The sequence below is a fragment of the Mastigoproctus giganteus genome, chromosome 4 (genome assembly GCF_048544385.1).
Source record: "Mastigoproctus giganteus isolate SK-2022 chromosome 4, ASM4854438v1, whole genome shotgun sequence".
Lineage (NCBI taxonomy): Eukaryota > Metazoa > Arthropoda > Arachnida > Uropygi > Thelyphonidae > Mastigoproctus > Mastigoproctus giganteus.
In genome coordinates this window covers 226,063,474-226,078,850 of record NC_143578.1, presented here as the reverse complement: position 1 = coordinate 226,078,850, position 15,377 = coordinate 226,063,474, and the positions used below count along the sequence as shown (strand labels likewise).

General features: G+C 36.3%; 1 protein-coding gene across 1 annotated transcript in view; it reads right to left on the bottom strand.

Moving 5' to 3' along the window:
• Positions 1-3,056: 3,056 nt before the first annotated feature.
• LOC150087442 (uncharacterized) overlaps positions 3,057-15,377 on the bottom strand; it is a 667,812-nt gene continuing 655,491 nt past the window's right edge. Inside the window, exon 25 of the mRNA XM_090372072.1 lies at positions 3,057-3,417. Within this exon, the coding sequence (XP_090228198.1) occupies positions 3,387-3,417 (31 nt within the window). The 3' untranslated portion in view covers positions 3,057-3,386. The remainder of the gene's footprint in view (positions 3,418-15,377) is intronic.

Sequence of the window (15,377 nt, the reverse complement as noted above, 5' to 3'; positions counted from 1 at the left end):
TTGTAAACAATATATATGAAAATGTTTTTTGTACACAAAGTCACACTACCGTTTTTTAAGGATGAAAATGTATCAGCGAGATTGGTTAAAATTGGCATATTGGTAGAATTTACGCAATAAATTTAATGCTCTCGGTAGCCAAATAATCACGTCAGTCAGTCTACTTTTCGTGATATATCAAACAAATATAAAGAGTGAAAGGGAAAGAAAGCCAATGTGCTTGTATTCCCTCCCACATCCCTCTGACTTTGAAACTAAACACTTCATTAACAATGCGATGTTAATTGTAAATCTAAAACGTTTCGATGGCTATTTAAATTATGCGAAGTTAAAAAAAGATTTACTAAGTAGTGTATTTCATAACTCTATCTTGTATTTATCAGCTATTATTCATCTCTAATAACACTAATAACAAAAGAATTCGCTTGCATTTCAATGCAGACGCAACTGGAAAAATTTGAACATGATCTCTTTTAAATTAAATTGCGTTCACCAAAGGGATATACCAAAAATAACGTATTAGGGCAGTAATTTGTATGCAATTGCTTATAGTTGCTTATATTGAACTCATGATCACAGTATTACGACTTGCACTGTAATATTGTGATAAAGATACTTTATTTGTATTCGGACCATTGTATATCAAAATATTGGTGAATATCTGTTTCTGCTTTTCATAAAAATAATGATTTTTTTTTTCTTTCCTTTCCTTTCCTTTTTTTTTTTTTTTTTTTTTTTTTTTTGTAAAGGGATGATAAGAATCCAGTTGTAATCTGCTTATGCAAATAAATTGAATTATTTTAGTTCTAAATGATATTAATAGTTCTGTTAATGAAAACTTACCGACTGAAATGCAAGGACAAGTGATTAACTTCAATTTTCTGTGTATAAAAAATGAAATGAAAATTGATTTCAGGGTGAATTTTTAAGATATTATTAAATGATACCATTGCAATGTGAGTTATTTAATTTAACTAGTAAGTAATTAGTTTAACGAAACTTATATTAATTAACAGTACAAAATTCCACCAGAAGTAAAAAGTAATAAAAATAAATAAATAAAATAAAATAATGGTCTAAAATTTGAACAACGTTTGTCAAAACCGTTGTTCTAATCTTCGATGGGGAACCTTCCTCATTTTATTTCTTTATTAATTTTATCATTTTATGCAAGCGTATATGATAATATTAATAACACAATATTGCATAATGATATTAATTTTATAATATTAAATTAAAATTAAAAGGCACTTCACACTCGCATGTATGCAAGTGTGTATAGTCTACTGGTACTAAATGTAACTAGAAATTAAGCAAATTTTCTACAACAGGTATGCTGTTGTGACAATATTTCCGAGTCCACCCAGAGGTTTCGTTGTCATGTCTGAAATAATGGGAAAGACAACCAGCCTGCAAATCACGTAGATATTTCAGGAGTCGCCTTTCACACACTTCAGTTTCTATAACGGAACCCTAAAATGGCTCGTAAGCGTTACCGCAATAGCTAGCTGGTATAGGGTATTGATCATACTATTGTAGGGAATTTATTTAATTTCAAACTACTGTACATTTAGTACCAATAAAGTATACAAATTTGCTTGCGTATGCGGTCTTTTAATTTTAATTTAATATTATAATACAATACCCACGTAATGCCTTTACTTCCGATATTATTTTTATTATTTGTTAGCACTTGTATTCAATGTAAGGAAAATTCTTAGTAATTAATGAAAGCCAGAATTAAAATTTTTGTGATTCTTTCCACACAAAGTAATGTAAAAATTATTTGTTATAAAAATACCCCAATAATGCATTCAATATAAAGATGTTGCACTATTTTTTTTTTTTTAGTTTACATGTTTAATGGCATGAACTATCCTAATATATTCACTTTATTTTGGATATAAGCGATATCTATTGCTTATATATATAATTTTTTATGTATTTATATAAGGTATAGATATATATTCAAGTGAAAAACAGTTATTATACGTTAACAATTCTTTTAGGTGAGTAATTCAATATTAAGTTGTACTGCATACTTTGCCCGCAGCTGCTTCAACATGACGATATCATTGTATTCAACATACTTTTTTTGTGTGCAATGTGACACAGTAAAACCACAAAATAAAACAAACACTAGAAAATTTCTATTTGTACGAGTTAAGAGAAGGAGAATAAAGTCAACAGATCTCTGAAGTACTTAACTTACTGGAGGCATTACGTATGGTCTTCAACATTGCTAAAATTTAAAAAACGAAACACAAAACTTACATTTCAAAGTGAATTCTGACCACCCTTTCTGCAAAAATGCAGATATTTGATATATTTTATCACACTTTAAACCATTCCGAAATCCCCCTTTCTACACTCATCTTGCAACATTGTACATAAATAACACTCATTATAAACGGTGTCTCATTGTTTATTGACGTGTGTGGCGAAACTTTTCCTGTGGTGCCTTCCCTCAACGAAAACAGTCCTCGACCCTCTATTTTATATTCATTTTGTCTTTCAAAATTAACAGTTGGTCTCATTCTGTCTATTTACAAGTGATGAGGACAACGTAAAACATCACACACAGCAAATTCGCTTGACACTACCAACGTGCTAATTCCACAAAGTAGCAACGATGACGTCAGTAGTCCCAAGCACTATGAGCACTCTAGTTTTTTTTTTTTTTTTTTTTTTTTTATCACATGGCTTTTTTTTTTTTTTTTTTTCTGTGTGGTATTTTCCCACTAAGACAGCATTAGAGCAGATGTACCGTTATGGGCTTGAGATTGTTATGACCATTGAAGAAAATGTCTGTTTTGAATAAAATTACTTTGCGAAGTATAAATAAAATTCCATCACACTGATGCTCTGAAGTATAAGATAAGCAAACATAACAAAGGGTTTGATGAGCCTCGTCTTACATACCTGTCTTTGTTGTATATATATATATATATATATATAATATATATATTATATATATATATATATATATATATTTATGGCAGCCTTGTTTTGCTGGGCCATTTAATATTGCACAAGTGTAAAACTCTGAAGTGGGTCCCACAGCATACCTGGAGATGTCACGATACACGAAGATGCTTTTATTCACAAAGCTTCACTATTTTGTCTGAAGCAAGATGAAATGAATATTGTGCTGTTTATTGTGTTGAACACTCTTCATAGTTCATGGTTGGTTTCCTCCTGGATACAAGTGCGCTTTATAGTCTTGACGTAAACTTCCGTTTTCCTCACGGATTTTCACTACACACGCATGAAAATATCGGTTTCAGCAGAAAAAAAGTAGAGTATATGCTGCGGTATATTTACACTCAACATGATATAAAACAGGCATTAGTTCAGTGTTCCTGATTTTGATGATCTGGCAGCCTTCAGGATCTCACCCATCCATTAGGATGTTGGCTGAAAGAAAAGAAAATATTTCAAAAAATTAAAAATACAGTGCAGGTCTAAAACTGTGATTTTTAAATAAATAAATAAATATAAACGATATTCAACATGTAGAATGAGCATGATTTTAGTCAGCCCAACCTAGTTAAGAGAGTTTTTAATCTCCATTAAAGAGAAATAATTGCAAGTTATTATGCGTACGTATTTTTATTTTAATGATACAGTTGCAGTTATTATTATTAGTAATAAATAAATAAATATTCATTTACTGCTAATACAGCAGCAAGCCCATCACAGCACATGGCTAGGGGCAGATAATAGTACAAAGGAAATGGCATAAAATAATCGAATATATGTACATAGCAGATTTCATACAGACATTAACAATGACTAGGAATTATAGTTATGAGTTAAAAAAAGAATTTACAGAACAGGACATTTGGCTTTCAGTTGAAATTACAAGGTTGAATTATTTTTCTTCATTTTATCGGAGATCTGATTCCTGTAGGCTTCAGAGTTGATGAACCTGTTGCAGTCAATGTTATGATGATTTATGAGGTGAAGGGATGCACTGGGGAACATTCTGTCCATTTATTTGAGCCTGGAGAGGTTGGATTTGAATTGCTGGTTTCTTTAATTTTCCCTGTTGCGGGCAGCTATTATATTGGCTAAGTTTGGTGAATCGCATGCAGAAGTGATTAACTTTGCAAAAAGCATGACTCCAGATTCGCTGATCATCTGTTGCAGAGGCTTTGTTTTTAGGTTTTCATAAAGCTGTTGCCTGGATATTGTATGGGGAAAACGAAGCTTACTCTTGAGCCATCTAAGAACCCAATATTCTAGGGCAAGGAATTTCTTGACAGTTACTTGAGGAGCACCAGACCAGATTTCGGAAGCATAGGACAGAATGGGAAAGATACATCTTTGAACATGCTTAATGACTGTTCTTCTGTCTTGAATCGCTGCTGTTTCTTGTTTGATTAACCATTTTGCTTTTTGAATTTTTTGAGCAACATATAAATAGTGGGCATTAAAGGAGAGATTTTTATCAAAAACAACTCCAAGGTCTTTGTGAGCATAAACATTTGGGATTGGGACATCTGCAATTTTTATTTCTATGTGGTTGGGTTGTTTCTGAAGGGAATAAGTAATTTGAGCAGATTTGCTGGCATTTATAGTTAGATTGAGATCTTTCAGATACTTGATGATTTCACAAATCTGTGAATTCGCATCATTGATAACTTTGCGAATATCATCACTGGCTTTTGGAGATTATAAATAACTTTAAATCATCGGCATGTGCCAGTAGATTTGGATTTTCTTGTAGAAGTGGTTGAAGAGATGCTGAAAATATCGTACTGGAGAGAACGGCTCCTTGAGGAATGCCTGTTGAGGTTGTGACGAGAATATTGTCAGTACTATTGGGGAAGAGGAGAAGTCTGCGATTTAGGCTGTATTGAAGATAGGAAATAATCACTGTGTCAACGAGAAAATGATTTTTTAGTATTTCAAAAGCTTTTTTGAGGTCTATGTTGTCGAAAGCACCTTTGATGTCAAAATAAAATACATCGCATTGTGCCTTATCTTGAAACGCAGTTTGGATGCGTACAATGGTGTCAGCTAGGCTTGTTGTTGTGGAGCGTCCTCTAGGACCAAAATGCATATTGACAGGTGCATTAGCGAAGATTGCATGTTGAAGATATGGTAGCCTGATTTTTTTCAATAATTTTAGTAATTATTGACGAAACAGCAATTGGTCGATGGCTGGGATGATTATTTCTGCAAGCTTTTTTAGGAATCAGCGTAATCCTGAAAGTTTTCCATTGTCTTGGAAGGAATGGCTGGGAAATGCACCTGGAAATGATATGCACTAGCGAATCAATGATGTATACGCTGGACAATAATAAAACCAGGGATGCCGTCAGGATCTTCACTACTATCAGGGCGTAATTGGTTAACTGCACGCTGAACTGTATTCTTGATCACAAGTTGGTTAATTAGCAGGGCTTGACCCGGAGACACCATGTTGCACGTTGTCTGCTTGTTCAAGCAGACTTAAATGCTATAAATCTGTTTTGTATTATGATTAAGAATTAAATGCTATAAATCTGTTTTGTATACCTTCTGTGCAAATGTCAGAATTGCTTGTTTCCATATTGCAACTTATCCATTCAAAAAACTAGATCATACTGTAAGGTAGCAGTTGTTTTTGTAGAAAGTGCTCTTTTATTGTGCTTTAGCGTGGACATAACATAATTTTTGTACGACTGAATTTTTTTGAGTTGAAACAAAGCTCTGCTCTTTTTATATTTTATGTGTACTGATGAAGTGCCGTATTTCTTCCACTGTCTGTGGTATTTTTGCTTACTTTTAAAGTATGGTTTCAGGTGGGATTTGAACCAAGGTTTGGAGTGAGAAGATATTCTAACAAGTTTGGATGCCGACTCTGTTTTCAGTTGATTCAGTCATTTTATAAGAAGAAAGGTAGCGTCCTGTATAGGAATATTTTTAAGAGAATCCCATGGGTAGTATTTTAAGAGCTGCAAAAACTTTTCTTTCTGAAGGAATTTAATTGATGATATTCTTTTAATGATTTCCAGAGGGGTGGGGGCGAGGATTCCCGCAGCAAATTGTTGCTTGCAGTTCTATACTTTTGTGGTCAGATTTAAATGTAATGTTGCTGCTAAGTTTTTCTTGCAGTGGAAAATTAGAGTATACAAGATCAAGCGCTTGATTACCTCTTGTAACAGGGACGTTGATTTTTTTAGCTCCTAGAACTAAAAATGAGTCGGACAGCAACTTCATTTGTAAATTATGTTTAGGCAGGGGAAGGTTAAAGTCGCCCATTATAATGATGTTAGTTTGAAGCTTAAGAACACTAGTGATCCAGGTATTTACTTCATTAATGATGTCATCAGTAGGTCCAGGCGGAATATAAATATTATAAATTTGAAGCAGACAGTCCTTAACTTGGATTAGTAGGAAAATTCCCTAAAAGTTGAAGGTATTACAGAGTTGTGCGTGTTCAAAACTTTAATATTGGATTTTAAAATTATTGCTGTCCCACCACCTCTACGATTAACTCTTGATGTCATGTATGGCGTGTAGCTGAGATTCTGCGGCAGTAGGAAAACATCTAAAGATTCCTGCATCCACGTTTCAACTAAATATCATGTCATGCGATTCTTCAACCATTAATGAAATAAGCGTAGACAGTTTATTTTTTATGCTTCTTACATTTTGAAGAAAAATGCTGAGATGGACATATGTGTTGGAAGGATGTTTGCAAACAGATGTATTAGGTGGCAGGTTAAATGATGGGTTAGGATGAGAATCAGGAATATTATTCTCTAGCTATGCAGAGAGTTCAGCAGATTGAGAATTAGTTGGTAACTTTTCACTAGAGTTGTTGACCGATCCTCCAATAGCTCCATAAAATGGCATGACGAGTAGACCATTTGGCCAGATGTCAGGATTTAGATATTGTTGTAGGTCACAATTCTTTAGCTCAATTCTAAATGATGAATATGTGGGATGTTTGGTTTTTATTTTGAAAGCTCTACCTGGAATTTTTAGTTTTAATAGTAGCTGGTCCATCTGCTGGGAGGTAGTATTGGGGTCTAGCCTGCTAACAAAAATGTTACTACTTCTAAGCGTCGAACTATTTCTGTTTCTAATTTTAATACAAGACTGCATATTTCTTGTTCCTATTATGTTTGCATATATGTTGTTTCTACGGGGAAACTTAAAACTTGGGGGGTTTGTAGGCAAGCTATTATGGGAAGGCACTTCAGGATAATGCTCAGAGCGATAATTTTGACTGCACATACAAATTGCTCGGTTTCTGTTGATTACTAATAGTGGTGGATGTCGGTTGTCTGCCTGTGTCAACGCGTTGCGAGGAAGCACGATTGTGTTCTCGGAGAGAAAGAGAGCTAGAGCTCGATTTTTGGGATCGCGCAGCTGTTTTTTCTGGAACAAATTCTTCAGCATCTGTACTGAGGACTGGAACTGCAGAAGCCTGATGAACAAGGAAGGGTGAGGTGCCGGAGGGCTTTCGACCATAGCCTTTAGTTCGAGAAGCAAGTGGTACAATTTACATTGCTGATCTTCTATTCGAAAATGATACTGTTTAATATCTTCATTTTCTCTGAATTGCTTCCTCAGCATTTGTTCCAGTGAAGCAAATGAGCAGTCATTGTTTGGGGCCGTTGAAGGCAGGGGGGACGGATAGGAAGAGTCATCCGTTTGAGCGGAGGCATCTTTAGTTGACTTCCTTGTATGGTCGGTGGGCTTAGGAGACTGTAGTATATTGATGGGGGGGGGATGAAGGATGGTCAGCGTTCTGAAGGAGATCAGCATCAGTTGGGGTATCCTGGCAATTCAGCCAATGCCGACTAGGAGATTGTAAATTTGCACTTCCCTTGTTAGCACTTTTGCATGAAGGGCATCTGAATTTGTTTTTTAAATTACTTGATTTAGAAAAGTTTTTTTATTAATGAACACGCATCACAAAACGCCATACTGCAAATTCCCTTGCAGATAACCCAATTCCGTACTGTTTTTTGACATACATTGCATGAAACCGCTTCCTTAGATGGCATGTTGAAGAGTTGAGAACGGCTTTAAATATCAGCAAACAGAATGTAACAAATAAGCAGGTTGTTGTTGTTTGGTTTTTAGGAGCATTAGCAACTAAGGCCATATTGCTCCGGGATATGCGGTGGTCATTCCCTGACCTTTCCGCATCCTCCATATTTGGTGGCGACGGGCTCGAACCCCGGTCTAATCAAGAAGCGTGTGCTATGCACTGCTGCTCCTTCCCACCTGGCTACGGAGGAATAAGCAGGTGAACCGTTATTGACACAGCAGGGAATCGAAGAGAAGAGTAGTAAGTCTGAAGAAATAAGACGACAGTTCGGACGTGGGAGTGGCTAACTGCAAAATTGCTAGAGGGCTGCAGGACTTTACCGAAGCAGGAACACTGCCAAGGTCACGAACAGCTTTATACTTCAGGTCAAAAGTCAATAACATTCCTGTTTGTAGCTATGCTAAACAAAGGCTCAGAGAGTAACGTTGCACAATAAAAATTTAAGCTTAAATAAATAGTACTTATCTTGGTGAAGACTTCATAAAAACCATAAAGTTGCTTGATAATCATGTAAGAAACATGTCAGTACACAGATTTTATAAAGATGCCATTTAAAAACTACTTAAAATCACTATAAAGCAGGAGCGGAATCACACACGTGTAACACCTAGGCCACCTTAGTAGTGGCATATGATGCAAGAAAGCAAGCTTATAAAGCATCAGCCAGGGAAAAAAAAAAAAAACTCCCACATCACCTCCAATAATTCATCTAGTTCTTCTTTGAATTTATTCAAACTACCCGCTTCCACAACAACAGATAGAAGTTTATTCCAACAATCAGCCACCCCCTGGCTGAAGGAAAACTCCGCACATCTATCCCCTAACTATCCATCCTCAATTTGAATTTATGTCCTCTCATGTATATGTGTGTAGCTGGGCAAGTGGAAGAGCCTTAAACACCTCGATCAGATCACTAGGCAAGTGCATAGTCTCGAGACGCTGCAATTTGAAAGTTGTCTTGGTAAGACTGATGCTTCGTTTCCTTCACCAGTTTCGCTGCTCCTCTCTACACCAGTTCTCTCAGTTGTCTTCTCAGTACAGATAACATAAAACAAATACAATCGACTTGCGTTACGTTTCAGTTAATTTGTTCGGCGTTTCAGTCTCATTTTCTTTCACTTCACTGTTTTATCTTCATTTTATTGTTTTTCGTGTAACTGTCTGCATTTATTGACTGGGTACCATAAGTATTGACAGGAGAACCGCGTCCTCCCAAACTGCAAATGGACGAGATCTTAATTGCCTCATGAATTTATTATAGAACTTGAGTTTTTTTTTTAGAAAGTATTATTTGGAATTAATTACATATTTTGGTAGTCAATGCATAACTTTTGATACTGTTATTTACACTGAATATTGATTCGTCCCTTCGTTATGAAGTTCACACTCTATATCTCAATGAAAAAATACATGCTTTTGATTTTGTTCAGTTATTTCTTTGTTCCTGAAGGTGGACCGAAGAATTTATGTCGACGCCTTGTTAAGGATATAATCAGAATAAATGAGCGAACCATATTTAAGATTCAGCAGGGAACTTGTTACACCTGCATTCATTAATAGAGAGCAAACTTGGGATATAATTGTGAAAAAAAAACGAAGAAAGAATGATATAAGTAATGTTAACTAGTAACTGACTGAAACCTTAAAATCATAAAGCAGGATGATTTGCACATGGATGAATGGTTTTATCACAGAAAACAGAGGGAGGACACGTTTGGTCTCATTTCCGGTAAATAAGCCACATTTTTTTCATAGGCCTTTAAGCAAGAAAAAACAGAGATTCGATTTATCATTAGGCTGATATAATTCAAGAAATTTCATGGAATAAGAAATGGAAATATCCGATTTTAAACATACTTTCAAACACATTATGCCATACTGCTGCGATTTGTACAGTAGTCTTCCATGTGCAACAGTATCAAAAGCTTTCCTGAAATCCAAGTATATGATATCAAAATTATTTTTTGCATCCAGTTCCTTTGTAACCACATCGTAGTATCCAATTATATGGGTCAGACAAGACTTCCCCTTAACAAACCCATGCTGTGTCTGAGCTGTTACTGCTGTCTTGTCTAGGTGATCCTATATCACCTCTTTAACCAGTGACTCCACTATTTTCCCTGGAACAGAAGTTAAACTAACAGGTCTATAATTATTTGTGTCAACCTTTGAACCCGCTTTGTGAATTGGGCATACATTTGCACATCTCCAGTCCATGGGGACCTCCCCTGACTCTAAGGATGCTCTCATATTTATGGCTAAGGGTTTGCTTACTTCCCTTGCTGCATCCTTCATTATAACTGGGTAGATTCCATCTGCCCCAAGAGCCTTTTTTATGTTTAACTTCAACAATTTCTCCTCCACTTTGCTCTCAGTTATTACAAAATCACTTAGCTCCCTGTTAGAGTTCGATAAACTTCTGGCATTCCTCTCCTTGAATAAGTCCTCATGTGTGAATGTAGATGCAAAATACTCATTCAGTTTATCAGCTACTTGAGCAGGATCATCAATAGTCGAATCACCTATGTTAAGTGGACCAATCTGATTTATTCCCTTCTTTCTAGAGTTTACATAAGTAAAGAACTCTTTGCTATTTTTCTTTGCATCCTTTGCCAAAGATTTCTCGTAATCTGCCTTCGCCTACCTAACCTCCTTTGTGACTTGATTACAGACTAGCTTATATCTACCATAGGCTGCTGTGTCGCCTGATAATTTATATACATCCCATGCATTTTTTTCTCTACCACGAGCATCATTAATTCATCCGACATCCATTTAGGCCTGAACCTTGAACAGTATTTCTTAGTTGGTATGAAAAGCCTAGTAGCCTCCAAGATTAAGTCCCTGAAGGCTTCCCATTTATAATTCACTGTTGGAAATATCACCAGTTGATCCCACTGCATAGAATTTAAAAACTGTCTGAGACCACTGTAGTCACCTTTACGAAAGCAAAAACACTTCCCTTTACCCTTAATGGTAGTTACATCTTTAAGTAAATCCCACATCACTACACTTATCACTGTCACTTAGTGGTTCCATTATCTGCAAGTTCTTAATGCATCAATAATCACTGCTGATATTCAGATCAAGGTTATTACTGTTAACTCCCTCTGGTTGCCCCTCGAACGCGTTGCTGTAGAAAACAATCCTCCAATAAATCCACAAAAGTCTTGCTAGCGTGCGAGTAACCAACCCACAAGTTCTAGTCAAGTTAAAATCGCCCATTACAAGACATTCTGATTTACTGGCCCATTCTATTTTTCTACACAACTGTTCATTGTACTGATCAGAAACATTAGGCCTATAACATACTCCTACTCTCATTTTCCCTTTCCCAGTGTTTATGTCACACCAAACAGACTCAATATTGCACTGTCCACCCGTGTCAACTGGATGCACTTACTTAGATTTTATGTGTTTCTTAACTAACAGCATAATCCCTCCTTCCTTCTTACCCTGTCTGTCCATTCTTTTCACATTGTACTCCCCAAATTCCAATTCTGCACTGCTTATATCTGTGTGACGCCATGTCTCTGATATCCCAACAATATCTGTCTTTGATGTCTTGATCAGCACTTCAAATTCATCAATTTTCTTTACTATACTTCTAGCATTAGTGTACATGCAAGTATACATGCACTTGTTCTTACTCTTAGTTACCCTAACACAGCCCATGTATTTACTTGTTCCATGATTACTCCCAGCAGCTTGAAGCCCTAGCAACTTGCCCTCTAGGTTGCTGCTCATTACAGTAGAAGCAGCACAAGAATCACTTTCGCCTCTGCCTGCGGCTACCGTTAATCTTTTAGTCTGTGAATCCCCCCAATCTAGCAGTTTTCCGACCCACCTAACACTTCCTCGATAGCATCAGCAAATATTCTTGCACCCTTTCTATTTAAGTGTATCCCATCCCTGTATAAGCAGTCTCTCCTGTTAGCAAGCATAGACCACCATGAAAAGAATTCTATCCCGTAAGCCTTACACAGTCTCTCCAGGGCCGAATTGATTGACAAGGGTCTCATCATATACTCCCTCCTATTGTGTCTGGGCAGAATTTCAGACACTTTCAAATTTAACTCGCGACTCTTTTCCAGCATTGACCTGTACTTGTTAAGTAAATATGCAGATCTCTTACTCTTAAGGTCATTAGTGCTAATGTGCACAACAATATCACCTTTTTTGCCCTTAGAAGATGATATCTGCCCTCCAACGTCATCAGCCTTTGCCCCTGGCAGACATACCCGGGTCCTGTTCCACCTATCCTTTTTGCATAATATAATCCCCGTCTCCCTGACACCGACAAAAACTAGTTTCTGTGGGACCAGCGCATTGTGCCTTGGAGATTGCCGCTGTGTTGCCTGATGCACAGTAGTGAGCTCTAGCGTTGACTTGGGCAGCTGAGAGCTTGATGGGCCCTCATTAATTTCTTCTAGGGCATTTACGCTACACCTCAAACTCTCATAGATGCCCATCAGAACGCAGAGTTGGCGCCTAATTTCTTCAGTCTCTGCATCTATCACACACAAAGACATCCTTCTTGGCTAGACCATGTCCTGTTCTGGACAGGTCTGCAATCATTTCACATTTCGCGCATTGTTTTACACTGTGATGCGTTGGAGAATCTCGCCCCCTTTGGTTCTCCCACGAGCCACAGCACTCTGGCTATTTTGTGAACTCTGCTTTGCTGCTCTAGTCTGGGTCATGATTCCGTTAAATATAATTTAATTAACAATGAACTTTAATACATTTTACTGATTAATTGATAATATTATACTAATCTAACAGATTTCTAATACAGTGCTACTTTTTTCGCTATCTAGTTTTACGTAAACCTTACGCTATTCCGTATCGTATAACAATGGCGGCAAGTTACGAACGTAAAATCTACGGACCCTAAGTATTAACTTTCAAAATCGCTATCTAAATTCAAAAATAAACCGTGGAGCTTGGCTAGAAGTATAAAGCTACTTATAGAAAATAATTTAGTATAAAAATTAAGTCAATAAAACGACTAAATATAAATGAAAACTTAGCGTTCGCCGGAGCTACAAAAATTTTATACAGATACCGGACAAAAAATTAGTCACTTGAGGTATTGAGGGCATCTAACACGTGTATATTTTACGCTTGTTTGCCTGTATCATTGAAATTAATGATGCACGCTATTTCCTCTATTTCCAGGTATACCCGGCGTGACTGAAGAAACAAGGATTTCTACCACGAAAGATGAGTAGCAGAAAAGATGTTAGTGAGGAGCAAAAAGGTGTTGTAGCACTGTCACTCATTTTTGTCTAAAGAACATCCTATTAAAGTAGCTAAATTTACTGGTCTTTCAGCTGAAAGTGCTCTTAAATTACGGTAATAAAAGTATTTAAGGAATGGTAAGTCGAAAGTAACCAAAAATCAGCGAAAGAATTGTGGTTGAAAATGTGCTAGGTTGTCTGAAAAGCGACGAATATCGTGTCTAGTAAACGAAAAATGATTTCAAACAAGACATGAACTGCTGAAAACAAATTATGAGAGACAATTTATGAGAGAAAATTGAGAATAGAATTGCATAACACGAATATCTGGAGTAGGGTCCCCCGAAAAAAACCGGGGTTAACAGCTGCGCATTAAAAAGCCCGCTAATATGGACTAAGAGGCATAAAAACTGGAAGTGTTAATGATTGGAAGCTGTAATGTGGTCCAATCAGTTCGAAATTTGTTTATACTCTAATGATGCTAGGCGCCGAGTTCAGGGAAGCAATGAGGTATTTTATCGTGGTGTACAAGCAGTTTGGTGGGTCAGTGATGCTGTAGAGATGTTTTAATTGGTATGAACTGGGGACCCTTACATGAAATCCGACCCGGATGAATCAGGCTATACAAATATTCTGGATGATCAGTTGTGCCTTTTGCTGGATATTTGAGGTGCACAGAGTACTGTAGCTAGAGCTTTTTGCCGCCCCTCTCAGTACACACCAAAAATACTACAAAAAGTCAAAACGACGTATAGGGAAATAAATTAAAACACTATGTTTATTTTTGAAGTAAAACTTTAATTCCAACATTCTAAAATGTTATTTTTCTGTTAGCAAAATCGTCGATGACTTTGTCGAAGTCTATTTCATCACTCAGTTGCTATTCTATAGACAGTATGGCAAGATTTCTTAAACGCAAGGTACTCATTGTAGATCTTAGGCAATTCTTAATCAATTTTAATTTAGAAAAACTCCTCTCACAACTAGCAACACTTACATAAATAAAAGAATCGTCGAAAAATAAAATTTTCTCTCACGTGAAAAGTGCTGCCCCCCAAAAAAGTGTCGCCAGGGGCGGACCTTTCCCCATAGCTACGCCACTGGGTGTACACATTATTTCGAAACCCTATATTCCAGCATGAAGAATGCCCGGTTCACAAGATCTCTGCTGTTTAGAACTGGCACAAATCACCAGATTTAAATCCTATAGAGGAAAGTATGTAACTTATTTGAACGGAAATTGAAAACACAACACATCCAGGAAACCAGAATGAATAGCAGGTTCAATTGTTTTGAGAATAGTCTAATACTGATATAAGCTATTTAAGGGGTATAGTTGAATCCTTAAAAATGAGAATTCTTGAAGTCATTTGTGCTAAAGGAGGAATTACATATTAATAATTTAAAAATTATACATGTGACTAATTTTTTGTCCGGTGTCGGTAAATGGTTCATGCAAATGCATGAACATTATACAGAGGAATGCTAAAAAAAAATAAAAAATAAAATAAAAAAAAAGACAAGCCATAAAACTAAAACGGCAAAACACTTTGCAGAATGGATTATCAACTCTCTCCTACTCACTTCAATAGAGAAAGTTAATAGAAATATAAGTATTATTCAGTATTTGAAAGCTGGATTTTTATTTTGCTCTGCAAAGCTGAGCTTTTTATGCCTCATTATTAGAGATAACATATCAAAGTGCTTTCTGTACTCTTACGAAATTTAATAGTAAATTATTTCGAAATCTGAGTTGCAATTATCATGTCTCGGTCTTCCTTATTTGTCTGCGTTCGAACGCACAGCTCCTCTCCACGAGTCATTTCACTTGAAACTGAACAAAATGCATTTTGCAGTTTAGTTCATACACATGCGCTATTATAACGAATGAGTATAAGCTAAACTGCCTACACTCATGATCAGCTATGCCATTGATATTCAGGTCAGCCTCTACGTCATTAGCGTAGTTAATATTTTACATATCACGTGGTTATCCTACCACGGTTTGAATAGCGATATCACTAGATATAATTTGGAGAAAGTCTTAATTTTCGAGATGTTATCTTTGCTCATGAGAA